This window comes from Tinamus guttatus, unplaced genomic scaffold (assembly GCF_059628265.1).
Source record: "Tinamus guttatus ecotype Peru unplaced genomic scaffold, ASM5962826v1 Tinamus_guttatus_pri_ptg000045l, whole genome shotgun sequence".
Taxonomy (NCBI): Eukaryota; Metazoa; Chordata; class Aves; order Tinamiformes; family Tinamidae; genus Tinamus; species Tinamus guttatus.
In genome coordinates, this window is record NW_028288579.1 from 1861769 (window position 1) to 1883640 (window position 21872).

At 45.9% G+C, this 21872-nt stretch overlaps 1 protein-coding gene across 1 annotated transcript in view; it reads left to right on the plus strand.

Annotated features, from left to right (window-relative positions):
- The window catches only part of CACNG4 (calcium voltage-gated channel auxiliary subunit gamma 4), a 36529-nt gene extending 15449 nt beyond the window's left edge, over positions 1 to 21080 (plus strand). The window contains exons 2-4 of the mRNA XM_088537262.1: positions 13950 to 14033; positions 18785 to 18925; positions 20144 to 21080. Of these exons, the coding sequence (XP_088393388.1) occupies positions 13950 to 14033; positions 18785 to 18925; positions 20144 to 20682 (764 nt within the window). The 3' untranslated portion in view covers positions 20683 to 21080. The remainder of the gene's footprint in view (positions 1 to 13949; positions 14034 to 18784; positions 18926 to 20143) is intronic.
- Positions 21081 to 21872: the final 792 nt, after the last annotated feature.

A 21872-nucleotide genomic window follows, 5' to 3' on the forward strand; every position in this document is an offset into this window, starting at 1 on the left:
ACTGTGTTTCTTCAGGAGCCCTTTGGCATATTGAGGAATCCGCCAGGGAGCAGGAAGCTTCAGTTCAGCTCGAGGCACGTGTCGCCGGCAGCAGGAGCGCTTCCACGTCGCAGGACAACACGACCCTACTGTGAGGGGCTCTTGGGACCGCATTCACAGTGGGATGGAGGTGCTGTCACACCTGGAGAGCAGAAAGCCGCTTCCAAGCAGAACCGCTATCTCCTTGGACAGTGAAAGGCCTGAAAAGCAGGATCGGGGAGCCAGGCCCTGGCGCTGCCTGCAGTGGTGCCAGGCCTCAGCGCACCCCTGGAAACCCGCAGGGCTGGTGGCCGTGGCCATCGCAGGGACAGTCACCACCTCGGGAGCACAGGAGAGAGGCTGCCAGATGAGAAGGATAAAAAGACCCAAGTTCAATGACACCAGCAGCCCCTCGCTCTCCAGGAGCTACCTGCAGGTGCACAACCTAGTGAACGCAATCTACAGAGCATTATGGATTTGTGATCACTAGGAAACCTTTTAACTGCTGATGTTTAGGAGCTAAAGTCCTCACACACCTGTAGTGTTGTGTGGAAGGGAGCTCTTGGAGACGGTTGATATTTTGACATGACCAAATATTTTTAGAGCCATCCTATGGTGCAGAATTTTTCACTTCCATTTCACTGACCTCGAAGCCAGGCAAACTCTCATTAACATTTGATGTCTTGAAGTCACGCAAGGTCTAGGGAAAGGAAGAGAGAGAAATACACCTTTTGGGAACACATAGTTTGCAAAGGTGCTGTGGGGCTTAAAGAAAAAAAGGGTTCCAGCACCACCACCCTCTTTGTGCCAAGTGCTTTTAAAGTGCCCAGACCATCCAGGACATGTAGATAGAGTCCCAGCACATGGCATGGAGTTAGTTAATGGATAGTTGAAGCTAACACATCAAACACCTGGAATTTTTCTGGCCCTTGGGGATGCTTCAAGCACTTTTACAAAGAGCTCCTCACTCAGAAGGATTGTGCCGCTCTCCTTTCACAGGCTGTAGGAGTGGAAAGAAGAGACATATTTTTGCCTCAGCTCTTTGGCAAAAGTATATTGGCAGCATATCACGGAGTTGTAAAGCCTAAGGAGCAGAATGTGGCCCCGCTAGGAGGAGCAGGGTTTGGAAAGCTGCCCTTCCGCGTGCCAGGAGAGCATCGCTCAGCCCCGGAGAGCCCTGTGCCACCTTCTGCAACACGGGCAGTTTGCAATACCTGGAGCGCAGGAAGGCGCTGCAAGCGCCGCATCCCGCCGGATAAAGCGCCTGGAGGGGAAAAGTGCTATAAATGGCTCCCTCTGCATGGCACCATTCCCAGGGAGGCAGGTCCAGCGGGTCCTGCACAAGCTGCTGTCTTGGGAAGTCTCTCCTGGCGTTAACAATCCAGCCCTCTCCTGCCTGCAAAGCTCCGGAACAAATCCAGGCCCTGTAGGATGAGCCACAACGTCCCTGTGATGTGTGGGCACAACCCAGGTACCCCCCAGAGACGGCAGCTGATGGAAACGCGGTTATTTCCATGGTGCTGGACAGGACGAGGCTTCGGGATGAGAGTGTGGGAGGGAGCCGGTGGCACAACCAGCTGCGTGACCAGGCACATGGGCACCTACCCGTCCTTGGTTCCAGCAAAAGGACCGTTCCTTGGGGATTTTTTTTCTCCTAGATGTTGACCTGTCCTGTCACTGCCCCACCATCCTCTGCCAGCAAAAAGCAGGGAGCCTTTTTGGTTGCAAAGGGAGATGTGATCCAGAAAAGGGCTGGGGCTCCAAGCGACGGAATTTCGATGGAGGATGGAGCTCCCAGGCTGGATTGCCTGCAGCTCCCACCAGCATTAGCTCCCCCCTGTGCAGCAGGTAGAGACATTTCATAGTAAAAATGCAATTCTGAAATACCAAAAGAGGGAAGAAAGTAACCTCAGAATTCATCAATAAAATATTTATGCGTCTGTGCTTTAGTGCACTGTAATTTTGCATGATACGCTTGGCTTTTCAAGACTGAATAGATTAGGTACTTCTGATTCATTAAACACATTTTTTCCCAAATGCTGTTTCTACAAATACTGTGGGACCATTGTGCTTAGTTGTATTTATTAGCTGGCATAACAAGCAAGTTACATCTTCCATAAACCTTAGTGTAACCTGCTTAAATGTGTTGCTCTGAATCTCAGCAGAGAAGAAAACAATTCTGATGAATAATTAAAGCTTAAAGAGCTCATGCTGCTTTTGCAGGCTTGTTTTTATTTGTCGCTGTTTAGTTTGCATGAGGAAATAGAAAGTTTCAGGTGCAGGATCCAGATGAGCTCTCCTCTGCTTGCGTTCATTTAAAGAGCTGCTCCCTTTCGAGGTATTAATTCGTTAACTATTTACATGGGTGGTGGGGATGAGCAGCGCCAGGCGCTCGGTGTTCGCCGGGCGGCTGCTCTCGGCCTCCCCCGTCTGTCCCTGTCACTAGCGCTGACCCGTCCCCACTGTGGCAGAGGCAGCCGCGCGCGGTGCCGAGCGGGGCCGCGGGCGCGGGGACAACGGCGCGCGACGCTCGCGGGGGCCCGGGGCAGCCATCTGGCGCCGTCTCCACGGGCGCTGCCAAGCTGCCGCGCTGCCGCTCTCCTCCCCATCGTCTCGCAGCGCTCCGCTCCCCGCGGACACCCACAGCCCACCCTCCTCCTCCTCCTCCCTCTCCCCAGCTCTCTGCCTCCCGCTTCCTTCCATCTTGCCTTCCCTCCTCCCCTGTGAGCCACCTCCAGTTTCCTTCCCCCCTCTGCCCCGAAACGCTCCTTTTCTTCCTCCTTTATCAACTGTCTTCCTCCCCCAGAGCAGTTAAGTGTCATCTTCCCACTCTCAAAGCGCCTCTGTAGGGATCAGCACATCCCATCACGGTGCCACCCTGTTGCCCTGCTGGGGCTGTCCTTTGTGTTTTCCTCCAGGATATATTTCCAGAGACATTTTTGTTCCTCTCATTTTTTTTTTCCACACCAGAACCTGTTCCTTGTGCCCAGCAGCCCAGTTGGGTTGGGTGGTAGCCCTGAGCAGTCCCCTGGCCAGCCCCGTCTCCTGGAGGCATCGCCCCCATCTCCCTTAGCGGGTTGTCCTTCGTGCTCACACGCTCTGCTGACGGCTTCAAACCTTCACTTGTGTTTCCCAAATGCAGCCATCATCGGGGTCCAGCAGTTACAGCCCCTTTCTCCTGACCTTTAGATTGCCTGTCGTCAGCTGTCCTGGTTCAGTCCTGCATCACTGATTGTGCATGATCAATCTCTAGAGACTTTTCTTCTATGTTTAACTCAACAAGCTGGCATAGAAATGAGGAAGACATGATCCAAAATGAATTCAGATCCAACTCAAGGTCGCTGCCTTATGAAGCCAGACATTTTGCAAGCATTCCCTTCAATTAAAATGATTTATGAAGTGAAATTTCCCTAGTGCTTCTTCAATATCCAGTCCCCCTTTTTTTAATGCATCATCTTGTGATGGATCAACATGAATTGAAGCGACATGGATATTTGACATGATTTACAGAGTTTCCAAATATCCTATATATTATCAGTTAATTACTGAGCTCCTATATCACAGCTTTCCAATCTTAACTCCTTCGTGAGAAGATTTTAATGCGGGGGAGCATGAATGACCTGCACAGGGAGCTGAGCAGGTAAGAGCCAAAAGGTGGTTCATGAAGAAAGAGTTTGGTCCTAGGTGCCAGGTTAGAGATGGTCATTGCTATTAGAGCAGACGATAATTTGTTTTATGAAGAGAAATTGCTGCATGGTGCCGTGTAAGCTTCTGCTACACTGAGGGAGCACACAAGGAGGATCAGTAACATGAGCCATTCCTCCTACTGACCAGCTCTGGAGGGCTGGTTCTTAAATTCCAGGCTGGTATATGGCAATTGCAAATCACAGCTTTCCTGCCTGTTTGAAATGAAGGCATTTCAGAACCTTAAAAATGAACGTTTAAGACAGTCTGAAAGTAGAAATTAAGAATGAGAAGACAATAGCTCAAGGATGTGTGTGTAGGAAAGCTGAGGTGTAGGGAATACAGGGGACGCAGCAGCATGCATTATGCTGGGTGTGTTTCTAGAGCGGTAGTTCAAGAGCAGGATTAATTCCCCAGATGTGACCATCTTAAATTATAAAGCCACGAGGGACTCTGAAGAGACATCAATGTCCATTTCCTTAAATTTCTTCCCCAGGTAGTGATGAGCCATGATATAGGCTTTATAGACATGCTGTGTTCATAAGAGGTGAACCCATCACGTCCTGGTTGATCACCATGTTAATGAGGGAGAACTGATGACTTACTGAAGTAAGGGAAACCAGATGGATAAAAAATAAACTATCCCTTCAGGGAAACTTGATTCCAATTGTGCCAGCACAGGAAAAAAAGCACAGTTTGACAATGTGAAAATAAACACAATTTGTCATTTTGCAGCATATGAATACTTCTTCAGACAAAATGACTATCTGTTCTCAAAGTTGCCTCCCATAAAGTTTGGCATTTAATTTATCTCATAATGACTGATGGACTGGCAGCAGTCTGCCTGGAGGAGCTGTGTTAGTATTGGTGAATGTATGCCAGGGTCATGGAAGTTGGAAAAACATTGGGGTTTTGGTCCAAATTAACACACATCTCAATCCTCGCTTGCACATGGGCCACCGCGGCTTATTTCTCATGCTCTCTAAGGTGGTCCAGCTGTATAGTTACAGTTGTCATGAATAATATGTTAGTCCCAGACAAATTGTGCCAAAAGCACTGTTGGGTACTAAGTACCTCATTAAATTAAGGCATTTTGAACCAGAATGTAAGAAAGAGCAGGAAACTCTGCGGAGACTGGCTCTCATTTGAAGCTATGACAGATGAAGATGTTCACCTGTGAATCTCGAGCTAACTATTCAAGAGACCAATGTTAGCTAAGACAGAAAAAAAGAAAAAAAAAACTAAAAAACGCTAATGTAGTTTTCTATCAAGTTTCTAAATTCATTTTGAAAGAAAGAGAATGATTATGCGAACTTATATGAACAGAAACAGCTTTGGCAAAGTTGCAGAGGAGCAAAATATGGAAATGAGTGATGAGACAAACTTCTGGGCTGCCGGGATAAAGGAGATGCAGGATGAGATGAAGTGTGAAGGCAGAATACAGAAAGTGTGGGCCGTTGTGGTATATGGAAAAGCACACACAGAAAAGTGAGTTAACAACCCCATGACAGCTAGAAATGTTGACAGACTCTTGGGATTCAGCCAGGCATGGGAACGCGTTACGACTCAGGGCTAACTTAGCTCTGATTTTGCAAAGTTCCTCAAGCAATGCAACCAACACGGCCCACAAATCACAAGACAGGCTCAGGGTGAGGAATTGTCCCTATTTCCCTGTGCAGATGATTTACTAAATGCAAACCGAACATCATGTCAGTGCATCTTCTTAAAAAACACAGATTCATTCCCTTGATACGCACAATAAAAGAGGCAACGAAGATTAAAATAAGACACAGAATCCCCCAAATTCGCTATCCAAGAGGATGGCACAAGAGGATGTGGTTAATAAGGAGCAAATTGCAGATGGCTGTAAGGAGGCAGCCAGCAATGCCCAAAGGGGCAAAGGGAGATGCCTGAGCAGCGGCTATGATGCACTTGGAAGATGGAAATGGAAAATAAGTGGCTCAAAACAAAGCATAACACACCATCAAATCTTATCTCCTTTGCTGCTGTCCTACATTTCCCTGATACTATTGATATTCACTGTGGTAGCACAAGGACACTTAGTACTTTTGGCAGCAGTTTTGTAATGACTGAAGTGAATGTAAAGGACAGCAGCCAGACGCTGTGATGTGTTTTATTAGCTCCCACATGTGCAGGTGAGGGGGAGCTTCAGGAAATGAGCTCCACTGCCATGGATTTTCTAACATGACTCAAGGTCTCAAATAAAACCTTATATGGAACAAAAGGCTGTCATCGTGTTTTAACGAAATTTTTGGCAAGGCATCCTCCCCGCATCTGCTCGGGTCTTACACTGGAACACAAATGCACAACCGCTTTGATGATATTCGCCCAGCTGAAGATCGACTGCTGAGGCTGCACATCCCCATGTGAACGAAAAACAACTGAGCCCTCAGAGGCGCTTCCCTGAATGCCTCCTAGTGCAAGTAATTTATAATTTGGATGTGCTTTTACAGGCGGTATACAGGCAAATACTTGGGGTGCTACGTCCTGAATTGTAGAATGACCAAATAAAATTTGCTTGGTGAATAAAATAGCTCATGCCAGAACTAGAAGTCAGACTGCAGCACCCAGAGGGGATATGTATCTCCTCGTCCTCCGTGGCCAAGCTCTTGGGACGATGGCAAGTGGCCACGGACACCGGTGGAGGTCAGTTCAGATGCCCTATCTGAGCCATGGGAAACTCAAGAGCAGCAGAAGAGAAAAGGGTGGGTCCCTGACATGAAGGTCAGGATGCCCAAGCAGGAACCTCACTATTTAAGGCTGTGAAATCGGCACTCAAGTCAGCAGAGACGGCTCTGCAGAAATGTGGAGCACAAGCTCCATGCTAGAGAGAAAAGTAAAACAAGGAGCAGAGCCAAGACGCCTCTCGGGCTGCCCCCATTAAGGCCAGGGATATGGTGACAGGAGAAGGGGACTTTGTTGAGGAGCACTGAGGAGATACTGCACACAGTAAAGGAGAACAAGATGAGACCCTACCAAAGTGCCGATGAGATGGTGAAACATTGTAAGATCCTACAGGAAATACTTGAGAATGGTGGTGTAAAACAGGCCTTGTTCTCATGCTAAGTGTCTGATAAATACAGATGGGAGCATTAATTGGTGTAAGAAGATAAGAGAAAAAGCGGAGGAGGGTTAATTGGAGGATCAAGCTGGTGGGACTGAGCATGTTGACAGCATGAAGGGTTCCTAGCGAAAACGCACTTCTGACAGGCAGGAGGGCAACGCAGACGGCTGAGAAGAAAGGCCCGTGAAAAGCCTGAAAACCGCAAAGGGGCTTTGGAGCTCAGCCCTGTGCAGAGGAGCCAGATGCAGTGCGAGTCAGAAGCAGCTGGTGATTATCCGCTCGGCAGCAAGGGGACGGAGGGAGCGCACGGAGCAGCCACGGGTCTGCCGGCAGCGCAGGGAGACGACCCCAACACGACGGAATTCTTCCTGCAGCAGAAGATAAGAAAGGGAGAGACTCCAGGAGGAGCTTTGCTTTGCCCACCAGACAATTGAAAAGAGATCAAAAGAAGAACCCAAAGGGTTTCTAAGAGCTGACAGTTCCTAGAGAAGAAAGGGGGGCAAATTTCATACATTCCAACCTTTTAAAATAAGTATATATATATATATTTTGTCCAGGAAACAGAGTGAGAGCAAACAAGGGAGAAGACGAGGTGCTGGTATCACTGTGACTGGGTGAGACCCAGATTTGAACCCACCACTGGAACCAGACTCTGGCCCTTAGCTCTCTTTGCCTCTCTCCTTAGCCTTTACAGTAAGCAGTTGTATCCCTTATTGTTAGCAATGAGAGACTCAAAGATATGGAATGAAAGACAGAGGAAGAAAGGAAGGACATTTATGAGGACAAAACCAGGGCTATCTTTCCTCTCTCTTGGCATCTATAGAGAAAGACGGTTAAGATTCAGGATAAAAATCCCTTTAAAGACTCAGCTGGGTTGATTTTGTTGTGGTCTAAACATGACATTCCCAGCTACATGCAGTCAGCTCACTTGTGGTACCTCACTAGTTGCACTTACAGGACTACACTCCTCATCTTTCTACATCCTAAGCGTTCTCTGCAAACAAGGTCTATCCTGGCAAGGATACGACAACAACCCCATGCAGGAGCCGTGCACGTTGTCAAACTGCCTCTCAGGAAGAACCAGAAATATGAACAAACTGTCATACGGACAAAAACTTGCCTGTCTGTCAGGACTCGAGGGGTGTCAGACAGCGTCTGGCTCTGCAGTGACTTCCAACAGCAATCTACACGGTGAAACACAGAGCGCTCGCAACAGCCAAGCTGCTCGCGGAGGCAGACACCCAATAAATGTGCACTTCACCTCCCGAGGGTTCCTGCTCGCCCTGGCAGTGACGGCAGCGGCACCACGGCGTGTGGGCAGCGGGTTCGCACGCGCTGGGCTTTACGCACTGCCTGCATCCAACGGCGCGTGATGTCCCTCATAACGACACCATTAGAGACCTTCCAGGAGAGCCTCCCAGGATCCGTGCTTGCCTAAGTCAAGTACCAGTCTATGAAATTCTCAGCGGGAGAGAAATAATCGAGCTCTGCACAAATTAATGTAGAAAGTGCCAAGTTAAAGGGAAAAAAAATCTAATTCTGTTCCCCGTGGTGTGAGTGGGGGGCCCTGAACAGCAGTACCCTGCGCTTGACCATCAGCGCCACGGAGCAAATTTTGGAAGGAAATCATGGATGGTTGGCACATCACCCATTCCTCTTTCCAAGCATTATTTTATGATAAGAAGAATGAAGGGGGAAAAAAGTTCACTTAGTGGCTCCATTCGCTGTTGTGTCAATCCACTGAGATAGTGTAGTTTTTGCTGCTAAAAAGGCAAAGAAAAGAACACGGTGCACAGATAGACTCAGCACTGTGAATTTTGTGGAGAGAAACATTTTTTGGCATGTCTGATCTCCTTTGCTCACTGCAGCTCAAATCACACTGCAAAAGATTTCAGAACTTGTCAGCAGAGAAATCTTCCTAAGCAAAAAAAAATATATAACTGTCTCTCTGCTTCTCCGACAGAGTCCAGCTCTGACACACGCTCACTCCCTATAAATAGAGATTCTACATTTTTGTCAAAGGGAAATGCAAAACCCTGCCATTAAGGAAATTCAGTCCCCATATGGGTTTGGTTAGACAGCCACCATGCCCAGCCAACTTTGTGAATGCAGCTCTTCTCCAGGTTGCCTGGGCTGTTATCCGTCACTCAGCCTTCTCGGTGCTGATAAATTCAGCAAAGTTGTCATTTAAACATTCAGACATTCAAGTGTTAGCAAAAAATCATACTGCTCTTTGCTCCAGAACAAGAGCACAGAATTCAATGTGAGATGCAACGCGCAGAAGCAGTGGGCTAACTCGCCCCTGTTTCTTTACTAATTGCCTTATTTTTAATATGCTGTCAGCTCCTTACAGCTTGCATCTCTTGTATCTGAGCACACTTGCTGTAAAATGACCTTTAGAATCTGTTCCTTATACTTCTTTAAGTCTTCCCAGAAGATCTGCATTTGTCAAAATGAAATCAGCTGGGCAGTGTGGCTTTAGGCTGGAGCCCTGCCCTGCCTGTTTACCTGCCTGCAGGTAATCAGTGGCGCCCTGGAGCTCTTGGAGGCTGACATTCCTAGCGCTCGCTCCGCGCACACACGCCCCTGCACAGCGAGGCTCTATAAATAGTGTGCACACGTGTGCCCCATGTCGCTGTGCTCTCAGCGCAGGAATGTGTTGTGTTGGCACGGAACCCAAGGAGGTTGCACATGTTTAGCATCCTGGGAGACAGCCAGAAAGGCTTCCCAGACAGGCCCAGCCTGGGGTTTTGCTGCACCGTCTCACCAGCACGAGCAGGGGAGAAGGCTGGTAGGTGAAACAGTTAATCAAGCAGTGGCTCTGCAGAAGCTGTTGATGGGGAACGAGGGAGACCAGCTAGAACCATCTATCCTCATGTGTCTCCCACTGCTATCAAATATCGCCTTCCGTAAGCTCATGCTCAGAGCAGAGAGACAAAAATTGCTATTGACAGAAGTACCCCGCAGACAAGGGCCTCTGCTGTAAAGCTGCTAGCGTCTTGCATGGTGGAAACCTATTTTAAATGACAACACTACACTAATGCTATGGAAGGACCGTGTTGTATGTAGTTTACAGAATTATGGGGAGGAGGCAGAAAACAAAAGTAAAGCTTGCCTTGACAAATATCATCAAGTATTGAAAGGCTCTTATCTTCCAGTGCTGAAAATGTTTGCGAAAACACTCTCTGTGCATCAGGGAACTAAATACTAACCATGGGAAACAGCTATTTGAAAGCAATAGCCATTTGAAAGCAATGGCCTGATGGGCTGGCCAGCGATGATATACTGCTCAGTGCACGTTCACGAACAGGGGGGAGCAGAGCTGGCGTCCCACAGCATTAACCCCTTCTCACTGGTCACAAAATAGAGCCACCGTGCACAATCCTGCCTTAATTAAAGGATTATCGGAGCGAGAGCAAGGGGGAGAGAGTGTGTCATCAGAACTGAGATCACTAATCTGATTTACTGTTCAAAACCCCTGTGTCTTTGATACCCCAAACAAAAAAGCTAAGCTTAATGTTGGCTTAGGCACTACATTCCTCCCCTTACCACATTATCTGACTATGTCACGCACTAATTATAGTTATCTGAACAACACTTAGTGAGGTTGGGAAGTACTAATGTTGTAGGTGACAAGTCTGAACACAGAGGAAAGCACAGACTAACAAACCAGTTTCAGTTTCTAAGGACCAGCAAAGACAAAGCAACAGTTAGTCTCTTTTCTTAAAATGTCAGCACCATATTAGCAAATTTTTCTCTTCACTAGCACTAAACCAAATCCCGAAATCATTGCTCAAAATTCAGAATGAAATTATTATGGGGAAAAAAAATTGCATTATAATATTTGCATTTCTAAAAACATTTAAAACATATCAGTAATCATTTAAAAAAAGAAGTAGCATTTAATGGTATCTCATTGGGATATTAGCTCTTGCTCTCAGGAGGCATCCAGAAGTGCTTTTCAATATTTCAGTATCTGTTAGGCAGTGATTGCCGTTTATTCATCTCTCCCTAGTGGATAGGGAAGTAGAAGGTAAATACTCCATCTCCAAATTGCATCAGGGCCTACCCCTGTTCTCGAAGGAAGAAGAAATCTCCTCCCCGCCACCCCCTGGTGTGGTGGGGCCATGGGAGCCTCTCCTGAGCACCCCCATTTGAACACAGCCCTTCAGGAGATGGCTAAAGCCTGCAGGGCTTGGGCAGATCCCAGAGGATATTTGTTATTGAAGCCAAATATTAGGCAGGCCCTTTTCTGTCACCTGCATCCCATGGCTTTTATCCCTTTTCTATCATTTTCCATGCTAGAGCAGGGAGCTGCCTATTTTACCAAATCTCTATGTTTGTGTTTGTTTGCTGTTAGGCTCATAAGCAAAGGGAAGCTTTTGTAGCATCCCTTGATGCACTCCTTGAGCCGCTTCCAGCCTGGCTAGTTTTAATTCTTCCCAAATCTGAGTTTCAAAGTAAGTCCATTGCTACCAAAAGAAAAAAAAGTGTGTGTAACATTTCCTAGCACAACTTTATTTCTGATACATTGTGGATGGAAAGAGCCCTCAGCCCAGCAGATCACTAGAGTTCTTGATATCAGCTCCCAGCCTCACTGACGTTTTAGTAAGCTGTCAATGAGTTATACGATGCCTGTTATGTTTGTGAAAGAAAATTATGCAGTCTGTTGCTGTTATTAGCTATCAAATTCCATAGATGCTAGAGATGATCCTGAACCAATATCCATGACTTGAAACACACCAAAACTATTTGAAGGAAAGCTTTGGGTTCCCGGACTTTGACAGAGGTCCACATTTCACTGCCATTTGCTATCTCGGGAAAACCTGGCTGGAATGGCCAGTCTCAGTACCCCCAAAAACTGGAAATGGAAAGAGAGTTTTGAGCTTCTCTTGAATTTTCATCAGGGACTATTTCTAATTATCCTCTGTTTATCACATCCACTAGATTTGATAGTCTACTTGCATGTGCAAGGCATCAGGTGGAAATTAAGGTCTTTAGCCATAAAACAGGAAAAGTCTGGACCTTGCTCACATATCCCCACAGTATCCTGCTCATCTGTCCAGTCCTCCAGTGGGAGGGCTCCTGCCTTCCTGGCCACATCAGAAGAAAAAGGCTTGCTAAGGGGTCCATTGCATTCAGGAGTCTAATAACACAAGGTTGTTTTACAGAAAGCAAAACCATCCATTGATCCATCAGTACTGCAAACACAAGAGGCTTGGGAAACACGGCACTTTTCATCTCCTAATTGATTTTCTAGAAGTGAGACATTTATTTGGGCTCTTGTCTGCACCCATGCTCTGGTATCTAATAATGTGCAGGCTTGCAAAGCAGTCCTAGGTGGAAAGTCCGCTCTCCTTTTGGCACGGTTTCAGGAGACTTGTGGGATCACACTGATCTCTTATATTTCTATTTTTCTACCAAACTGCAATAAAATCAGCTATCTGCCTTAAATGGCACTGGGGAAGGAACCCACCCCATCGATATCCACATGGGCACAGTGTCATTGACAAGCCTATTTCCACAGGAAATTGCATTAAGAAAACTATTTAGATTTTTCTTTAATGAATAGGAAGAAAAGACATCCTCTACATACAGTTCCTCTAAATTGCCATACCACAATGCAGACGCGCAAAGAAATGACCATCCCACTCTCAGAGGCCCAGTTATGCTGGGAGAGATTTACATCCGTTGTGCGAAATGCCATAAAAATAAGTGCTGGGATCTTTAAAACATGCATTTTGCATTGCCCTGCTGAAGAGCCATGAGGAGCAACACAGAACCGACGGCAACCAAAGGGCTGCCGGGGCGAGCGCGGCAGCGGCTCCCGCTCGAGCGCTCCTGTTGCCTTGCGGCCAGCGCAGGTGGGTCGATCCCGCACGCTGCAAGGGCCACGTGTTTGTCGTGCTCAGCCTCTGAAAGGCCGTGCAGAGCCAGCCTGAGCCGTTAGCGTGGCGTAGACACATCACTCACTGCAGGAATTAATGCACTGGAGCAGCAGGCCCGTGGTTGACGCTCACAGGGTGCAACTGAAATCTTATGGATTAGGAATGCTTCTGAGAAGATCTTTGCAATCATCGGTAATAGATAGTAAAATAAATCCACAGCTATATCCTGCAGACTGCAGCTGGGCTTCTGTTAAAGTAGCATTAACTGATGATTTTTAAATCCTTCTGTCAGCTAGAACTGTAAGCACCAAATACTCGCGTGCAGAAGAGAGCTCATCCTGGCTGATATCTGTTGCTGAGCATGAAAGCCCTGGTTAATGAATAATGAAAGCACCAAGGCAGACTCGCACCTCGGGGCTTCACTCCCACAGTCAGCTCTCTGGACAGAAACCCTTGTGTCCCCACGTAGCTGGCTGTGCAATGGTCTGGGCGAGCACGTTGCAGCTAAGACTAGATGTCTAATCGTGATATAAAATAACACAAAATACTTACGTAAGCCTTTACCCAGGTGGAAGATGTGCTGAACCAATGTGTCCAGGCTGGCTTTGCTCATGCTCATGACTTATTGTACAGGCTTATGGTTAACTGAACATATATGCCCATTAAAACCTGAACCAAAATTGAAAGGGATATACAGGTTTAAATTACAGCAAGAATATATTTACGGGCTTGTTTCTCTTGCCTGGAGAGTTATGGAAGAAACCTCAAACAGCAAAACAGTCAGCATCTCTGATACGGGAACCCGACGCTCCCCTGGGAACGAGAAAGGAGAGGTGTTCAGCACTATAAAGTTACTGCGTTTACCGTAGTAACAGCCCGGAGCACCAGCCATGGAGCAGGAACCCATAGCAACAGTCACTGTAGGAACAAAAAGCAGCTTTGCAAATGCAGTATCCTTGTGAGATAAGTACGACACAGATAAGATAAAGCACAGAGAGGTTAAAAAATAAAAAAATAAAAAGATAATGGTATTAGTAGCACTGTTAAGCAAAAGAACCCAAGTCCTGGCTCTCTCTTCCTAGGGAAAGGCTTCAGTCCAGACTGGCTACAATTCGTCACCTAAGAAGTGGTTTCTTGATGGCGTAAAAAAAAATGTTGACCAACCCTACAGTAAATGATTTACTTATACAACTTGGAAGGAAAAGGAAAGCTAGCAGAAGCTCATTTACATGGTTCTGTTATGTACGTATTATGTTTGCTTTGTTTTCATTTAGGAATCTACAAAGGACATTGCTTCCGAATCAACCATTTCCCTGAAGATAATGACTATGACCATGACAGCTCAGAATACCTTCTCCGTAAGTTGAAAAGTAATATATAATACACAGGCTTAACAGAAGTAGACAGAAAGTTTTCCTTTCCTCTTCTGTGAAGTCAAACTCAAGTCTTACTCATTGCAAGAGGTTAGCCCAAACTAGGTGCAAAGAGCAGTCATAACCTATGTCCAGTTCAGACTGCAGAAAATACAAGCCACAACTTTCCTCCAGCCAGGGCAACTCACACGATTCTGGTGCCCATTCTCTAAAACTTATCTGGCCATCTGCTCCAAGAGGGATCTGAAGGGCATCACTGTGGAGGAGAAACAACCCCATCCTTTGCAGCTGCTGGGACACTGAGCTACTGGATTTTGAGAAGGAAACTAAGTTTTATGCAGATAACAGCAACGTTTTAGCATGAATGTGGGTTATATCCTTCCACACTGATCCCTCACCCAGTTGTTGCTTTTGCAGAGCAGTGAAGCTAAAAGAAATGCCCTTTACGAAGGAAAGGGACCACAGTTCACAAGGTGTGGGGAAAGCTTCAGGGAGCAATGAATGAGGCTGCTGGCTCATGCATACAGCAACTCAAAATGCTTTAATTATGCTCCTATTAATTACCTGAAAAAAAGGTACTTAGAAAACCACTTTGTCCTTCTGCTCATTTCTGGGAAACAGCTTCTGTTTGCTAAGATGGAAAGAAAAAAAAATCTCTTAGAAAGGTACAGTTACGAGAAAAACCTAGATTTTTTTTCATCTTTCCTCTTGTCAATTTAGATCAGTCATAGTGCTTGTGTGACATGATTTCCGTGCTCAGTCTAAGCAAAATAGCAGAGTGTGAGCATGGATGCATTTATCTTTCATGCAAACCATTGGAACTAATGTTAAATTGATTCCTAGTCAGCTATAGGAAAAAAATATCATTAGTAAAAGGGCTGTAAGTGAAAGAGCAATTAAGTAGGATCTTGATAAATGTGTATTATGCCTTCTTTATTTGGAGAAAAGAGAGAACTGGGAAAAACAGCGTAGAGCTCCTCAGTAAGACAAGGATTTCATGCTTTCTAAGTGCAGGGGGGTAAATTGCAAGTATACTTGTGACTAATGACCCTAAAGTCTATTTTCCAAAGTGACTAAGTCCAGATCTAAAAAATAATTTGGTCCAAGCCTTTATGAATTCTGCAAAATCAGAATTCAGCTGCTCCCCACCACAAAGGATAGCTTATCCTTTCATAGTCTGTATAGAAAACAGGACTCTCCTTCTTTAACTTTTACGAGAAAAAAGCACAGTTCTACTTAAAATGCATGCAGCTGACAGTAGAGATTACTGAAAGGTTATGTCTCTAACTCCAGCAGTAAAGAGCTCAAACACATCTGTAATGGGGACTGAATGATTAGCTAGCTAGACACAAACATGGAATGTTTTCAACCTGCTTAAAAGGAGATCTGAGACGATGCTCCTCATCCTTGCCCTCTCTGCAACACCTTGGCAATCTGCTGCCTCCATATCATCTGTCATGCTTTTTACCCATTTCTTGGCAGAAATCTTTTGAAGGGATGTGTTGGGAATAGCCCTTATCATTTTTAATTATATCAGCTAAAGGGAAGAACTAGTTTCTCTGCAGGCAAATTCTGAGCTGTGTAGGTGAGGGCACCACACAGCCTCATTTTGTGTATATTGTCCTCCTGGAAGAGCAGCATTTTTGACATTTCAGGCTGCTCCACAATTACCAACCTAATATGGACATCAAATAAATGTAAGTGTTATGGAGTGTTAGTAGAATCAAGCCCTGGTTCGAACCCTATTGAAATCAATGAAAAAAAATATTGCTTTAAGGGGTTTAGGTCAGAGGATGAGCAAGAGTCTGGATTTTCCCGTTTGTCATTCAGGCTCCTTCCTGGAAAATCACACAAATGACAACCACACTGACTACTAATATGTGCAAAGCAGCTTATCCAAGACCCCTCCTATTCAATCTTCCCCAATGATAACACACTGCGCTCCGAGCATATCTTAAAAGAAAAAAATCCCCTTCACATGTCAGTACAGGGGCTGCCACCCACCCTTGCACACACGCTGTGATGCAGGGGCTCCTCTTGCATTTCTGCAGCCACACAGAAATCAAGCTGTCCCCATCCAGCACCACATCAAAGCACTTATATATGTCCCTTTGTGGCAAATTAAATGTAAGCTGCTCTTACTGCCATAGCTCACTCAGTCAGTGAGTTTTGTGAGGACATTGCGGGGTCTGTCGTGGCACAAAAGCACGTGTGTGAAGCGGAGGAGCAGGGCCCCCATTTTCATGTGCATTTCTGCAGTTCTGTGCACCTCTTCCCAGGGCTCTGTAGCACCACATTTTCAAAGCTGAGCCCGCGTGCTCTCTTACCTTCTGCCCTTCTGAAGCGAACGGAAGGGGAGCCGAACGCTGGAGCGCGCAGCCCCGTGGGGAGGAGCAGCTCCGACGCCGCAGCCTCCTCCGAAAGGAGGTGTCAGAACAGATCGTGGTGCACAGCAGCCGATGCGAGCAGACAGCACGGTAAACAAGAAAAAAAGTGGGAGAGAAAACAGAAACCAGAGTCTCTTAATATTTTTTGATATGCTGTCATTTTATTACCAGTATCAGGAGACATATGTAAATTCTGCATGTTACATATGAGCTTCCTTTTCTACTGCAGAGCTAAAAGTATGCATTTCAGGGAAAAGCCCTGTACGGCTGTATAGGAAGACAAAACCATATGTTTTGTCTCTCTTCACATTAATTACCTAATAAAGAAAAATTATCTCTGGAGCTTATTACTAGAAGTAGAGCAACCCGCACTGTGTATTTGGCATGTCTAGCAAGGTCCTTCTAATAATGCGACCAAAGCATTTTAGGAAAGCTTTTAAATTTAATTGAAACCATTATAAACAGAGTGAATATAAAATATAAAAAGCACAAAACACAGAAGGCTACTGTAGTTTTAAAGCCAGTGCTACTTTTTCAGGTCACTAATAAGTAGCCAGTGATTTGGGGGCTGCTAGTATCTGAGTGCACAAATGTCATATCCTTAGAATAAGAGGCTGAATCTTTTCCCCAAAATTTTCTTCTAGAAACAGACCCGAGAGTCCAGGCACCATTACCTCCCAGTGCGCGTGCTGGGTTATCCCCAGGACAACGGAACGCGCTCTCAGCACTCGTCCTGCTTTGATTAGTGACCTTACACCCTCGTTACTTGGACTTGCCAATTATTGCAGGATGCCACCTGCATAGCAATGCACCAGAGTGTTTGCATCGATTTAGGGCTGCTTAGAAAACGCCCTGTCTGCAGAGACCCATGTAGCAATGTTAGCAGCTATGGTGGGAGACCACAGGGCTTTTCTCACTCTGTTAGATCGATACAAGCAAAGGCTTCCCAGCAAGGAAGGTCTTTTTATGTGTGTCACACCAGCCTGCTGGGGCCTGGGTACAGAATGTGGGTAGCAGGGGGCTGCAGCACACGCAAGAGCGATGCTGTTATTAAACACCCACTCCTGTCCCTCGTGCAGTCAGTGGCTCTGGTAAATAGCCAGGTTAGATGGCACTTCAACCTCTGCCATCAAGCACAGAGCGAGAAAACATCGGCTGCGACATCTGGCCGCTTCTCCGTGCAAGAAGGGGGCCGCTCGCTGTGCCTGGCACACAGCAAGTCGGCACCCAGGAGGGCTCACACCATCAACGGCTCCGTCTCAGCAAACTGGGCCAGATGGTGGTTTTCTCCTCTCCATGGGCTCCGAGGGTCCCAGCACTCCCCAGGGTGCTGGGGACAAAGCTCTGCCCCCAGCAGCCTGCAGCATCCCTGGCCCCGCTTGCCTCCATCCCACTCACCAGCCCCCCTGTTTTTATGGGGGCAAACCTGGTTTTCCACAATTGTGTTCTGCATTCATGTTCTGCCTTTTATCTCCCCTTCCACAAAGAAACCTCTCCATATATGTAACAATATAACTTAGTTCCTCTATAGCCTTTCAGGAAGTGCCAAGTTGAGCCCTTTTGCTTTTACACCACCTTCTTTTCCCTTCTGCCTGTTTATTCTTCCTGCATCCTTTCATTTCCTCCTTTCCGCTTCCCTTTTGATTGCTTCTTAGCCTGTCAGTGACCCAATTTTGAAGGCTGGCTTGAAGTAGTATTTTGAATTTTTTTTCAGGGATTTTATGTTGATGAATGGACTAAAACACACAGAATTGTAAATGATTCCACTTAGCTGTCAGGAAACGGAACACAAACATCTGAGCTACGCTTGTTAAAACATCTTCTGCAGAATGTGGAGAGGCCTCAATATCTTGAGTATTCACTGAGAGAAGAAGCATTATTGGCTGTGCTATGAACACTAGATTTTATAAGCTATAATTTGCTCACCTTGTGCACATCTCGACATGCAAATGCTGTCCCCAGAGCTCTGCACATTGCGGGGTTTCGAGCCAGCCCCGAAGCGGCTCCCTGCGTGACGATGCGCGGTGCCCTCTGTGCGTGGTCAGACCTGCCCCATACGCAGTGATGTCCCATTAGGGCCTCCTAGGAGAAAGCACCAAAAAGTTAAACCTCTTGAAGGAGAAGCAAGTGCAGCCACAGCTGCTTTGTCTCTGTCACATTAACTACAACTACCTACTCACAGCCTTGGCCCTAAAAAATCTGCCCAGAAATTCAGAACTGGCGATAATTCCAGCAAAAGCCCAGGGTTACCTTTGGAAAGTTTACCTTGTAATCTCCATACTAGCACCTGGAGAGGCATCTGAAATGCTCATTATCTGTCTTCTATTTTTTTGTTTCTCTCCCCCTCAGGCATTGTCCGTGCCTCCAGCGTGTTCCCCATCCTAAGCACAATATTACTGTTGCTGGGAGGACTTTGTGTCGGAGCGGGGAGGATTTACAATAGCAAAAACAACATTATTCTCAGCGCTGGGATTCTTTTTGTTGCAGCAGGTATGTTCTCCCTGAAATGGAGTCCTAAATTGAAAATGCAAAACTGCAGCCAGGGCTTGGCAGAGAGCGCTTCCTCGAGCAGCAAGGCTACCCAAAATCATCTAGCTGGGCCACAGTAAGGCTGGGTTCTCTAAAAGTGCCCAGAGCCCACTTCAGAAAGATGCTCTGTCACATCCCGAGCTCTTCTGCTCTTTCTGGAATTTCCTTTCCTCGGTTCAGATCCCCTTAGTGCATTTTTCTTGCATCATGGATTCGAGTAAACAGCTTTACACCGCTGATAAGTTTATGCTACCAACATGCTTATATGCAAAGGAGGAAATCCTGTTTGCCTTACTCACTCCTGATGAAAGCAAGCGCAAGGCAAGCAAGTCATATTTAGCGTTCAGGCCTGATGCAAATCTTCGAATTTATGTTTCCCATTGAAAAGCATGTTGGCATTTCTCTTCAATATACTCTAACCTGGATTGAGGGCACTGGCAATGTCACACTAAGCATATTTCTTAAAATACAAACCTCTTTTTGAAGCTGCAAAATAAGTAAAACTTGAAAAAGCTTTCATCTTTCCTGGAAATAAAATTTCAGGAAGCTAAGGTAGCCTACATGCAGTTTTAACTCTACTTAAAAGGTATTAAAAACTGAATCAGATGCCTCCTACACCCAGGGCATTTTTTCTCTTCTAATTGATGGGAGAAAAATTCACCTGTGATAATAGGAGCATGTTTTTCACACAAGAAACATCTCAGAGAGGCAGGCACATTGTTAATATCGTTCCCTGAAGCCCGGATTTAAGCATGCTGCATTCAGATGAAAATTCATCAGAGTAAAAGAGAACTTATGTTGATCAAGGTGAACAGCCATAGCCCTGAGCTCAAAATGTGTTTTTATTATTATTTTGAATGTTAGAATCCCACTAACAGTTTTAGCGAGTTCCCATTTGCTGCTTTGTTCCCACAATGGCAACAAAGTGATGGGAACAGATCCTGCTCTGCTGAGACCTTTGGGATCTTTGTGGGCAACCTTGAACCGCCATGACCATGTGCAGAAGGACGTTGCTTGGTGTCCATATGTGAGCCTGCTATTTTCTTTTCAATAAATAAATGAAATCTTTACCTAAATGAAAGAATAAATAAATCAAATGAACCATTCAAGTCCAAAAAGCAACACAGTTTTGATGTTTGCCTTCCCAGCCTTGTAACTGATTTATGTTTCTCTCTCCAGGACTAAGTAATATCATAGGGATCATTGTCTACATATCAAGCAATGCAGGTGACCCAAGCGACAAGCGAGATGAGGACAAAAAGAACCATTACAACTATGGTTGGTCTTTTTATTTTGGAGCCTTGTCTTTTATTGTGGCTGAGACCATAGGCGTTCTGGCTGTGAACATTTATATTGAGAAGAACAAAGAGCTGCGCTTTAAGACCAAGAGGGAATTCCTTAAGACTTCCTCCAGTTCTCCTTATGCCAGGATGCCAAGTTATAGATACCGGAGGCGGAGGTCCAGATCCAGTTCTCGATCTACAGAACCTTCCCCATCTAGAGACATTTCTCCAGTTGGCATGAAGATAGCAAGTACCATTCCCATGAATGAAATTTCCATGTACACCCTTTCCAGAGAGCCTCTGAAGGTTACAACTGCTGCCAGCTACAACGCAGACCAAGAGGCCAACTTTCTGCAGGTTCATAACTTCCTTCAGAAGGAATTTAAGGAAGGACTCCATGTCAACATGGTCAACAGGAGAACGACGCCTGTTTGAAATACCTTGCTTCCTTGTGCTTTTTGAAGAAATACCTAAATGTAATGGATCTTTCATGAAAGAGAAGGAGCAATGTTAAATTACCCTCTCACCTCTTTAATTGTGGCATGTGTTGAAGTAGCAAGTGGAGATCCTCTGGACCTACAAATGATATTACATGCTCATAGCTTTTTTGAAGCTATTTGGAGTTTGTTTCTTTCAGTTCTTGGTGTCACGAGATGAAGGCAGTTCATGTTCCTGCACTTTTGTAGTGTGTACAATGTCTCAGTGAAACTGCGGAAGACTTGCCACCAGTGTGTTTTAAAGGATTACAGAAGAAGTGCTGTATGCCTTTTTTTTCTAAAATCGAGACCCCATACGATAAACTTGCGAATCTAATTTATAACGAAGCCCAAGGATGAATATGAACTACTCCTCAAGCGATTGATTTTCCTTTGACACAGGAGAAGCTTTGCCTCTTCAGAAATAGAAAAAGAACGGAAAATGGTGGCTGAAACTGGCCTGTGCCACTGAAGCTGCGGGGCACCCGTGTCCTGAGTGTCCCCGACTCCCTGACGGGGCAGTGTTCAGGGAGGCTCCTACCCTGCTCTGCGGGTGTAGGGCAGCCCCCAGGCAGTGCAGATGAAGGGGGGAAGCGGGTGGGTGCGCCTGAAAACACCTGGACGGGCAAGGACGAAAGCAGGTGGGACTTGAGCATATTGCAAATATCATTTCTTGCCTAACATTTAGAAAACTTGAATTCTCTACGACTAGCCCTAGTGCCTGATCCTGCGAGGTGCTGAGTGCTGTCAGGAGCAGGCCCCTATAGACTACTTATAGCGAGAGCGAGAAGCAGAGCCGGGCTGGGGCGGGTGAAGCCGCCGGCTGCGGGCGGCTGCGTTCCCGTTCTCCTTATTGCTTCACAAGTGCAACACTAACGCTAAAGGAAACTCAGATATCTAAGCAATGCGTGTAAGAGAACGAAAAGCTAATATGTTTGGACTAGCAAATCTTCCTGCAGCAAATGGGAACTGAACGTTAACATAACGGATGACAACTTTGTATTTTTTAAACTAGAACAGAAAAAAAAATCACCGTTTATGAGATATTTATTAAACTCTTTTTATTATGAATAAGTGCCACATGGTGCAAGGTATAGTTGCTTTTAGATGGAAATGAAGGTTCAACCTAATTTAATTTATTTTGTAATG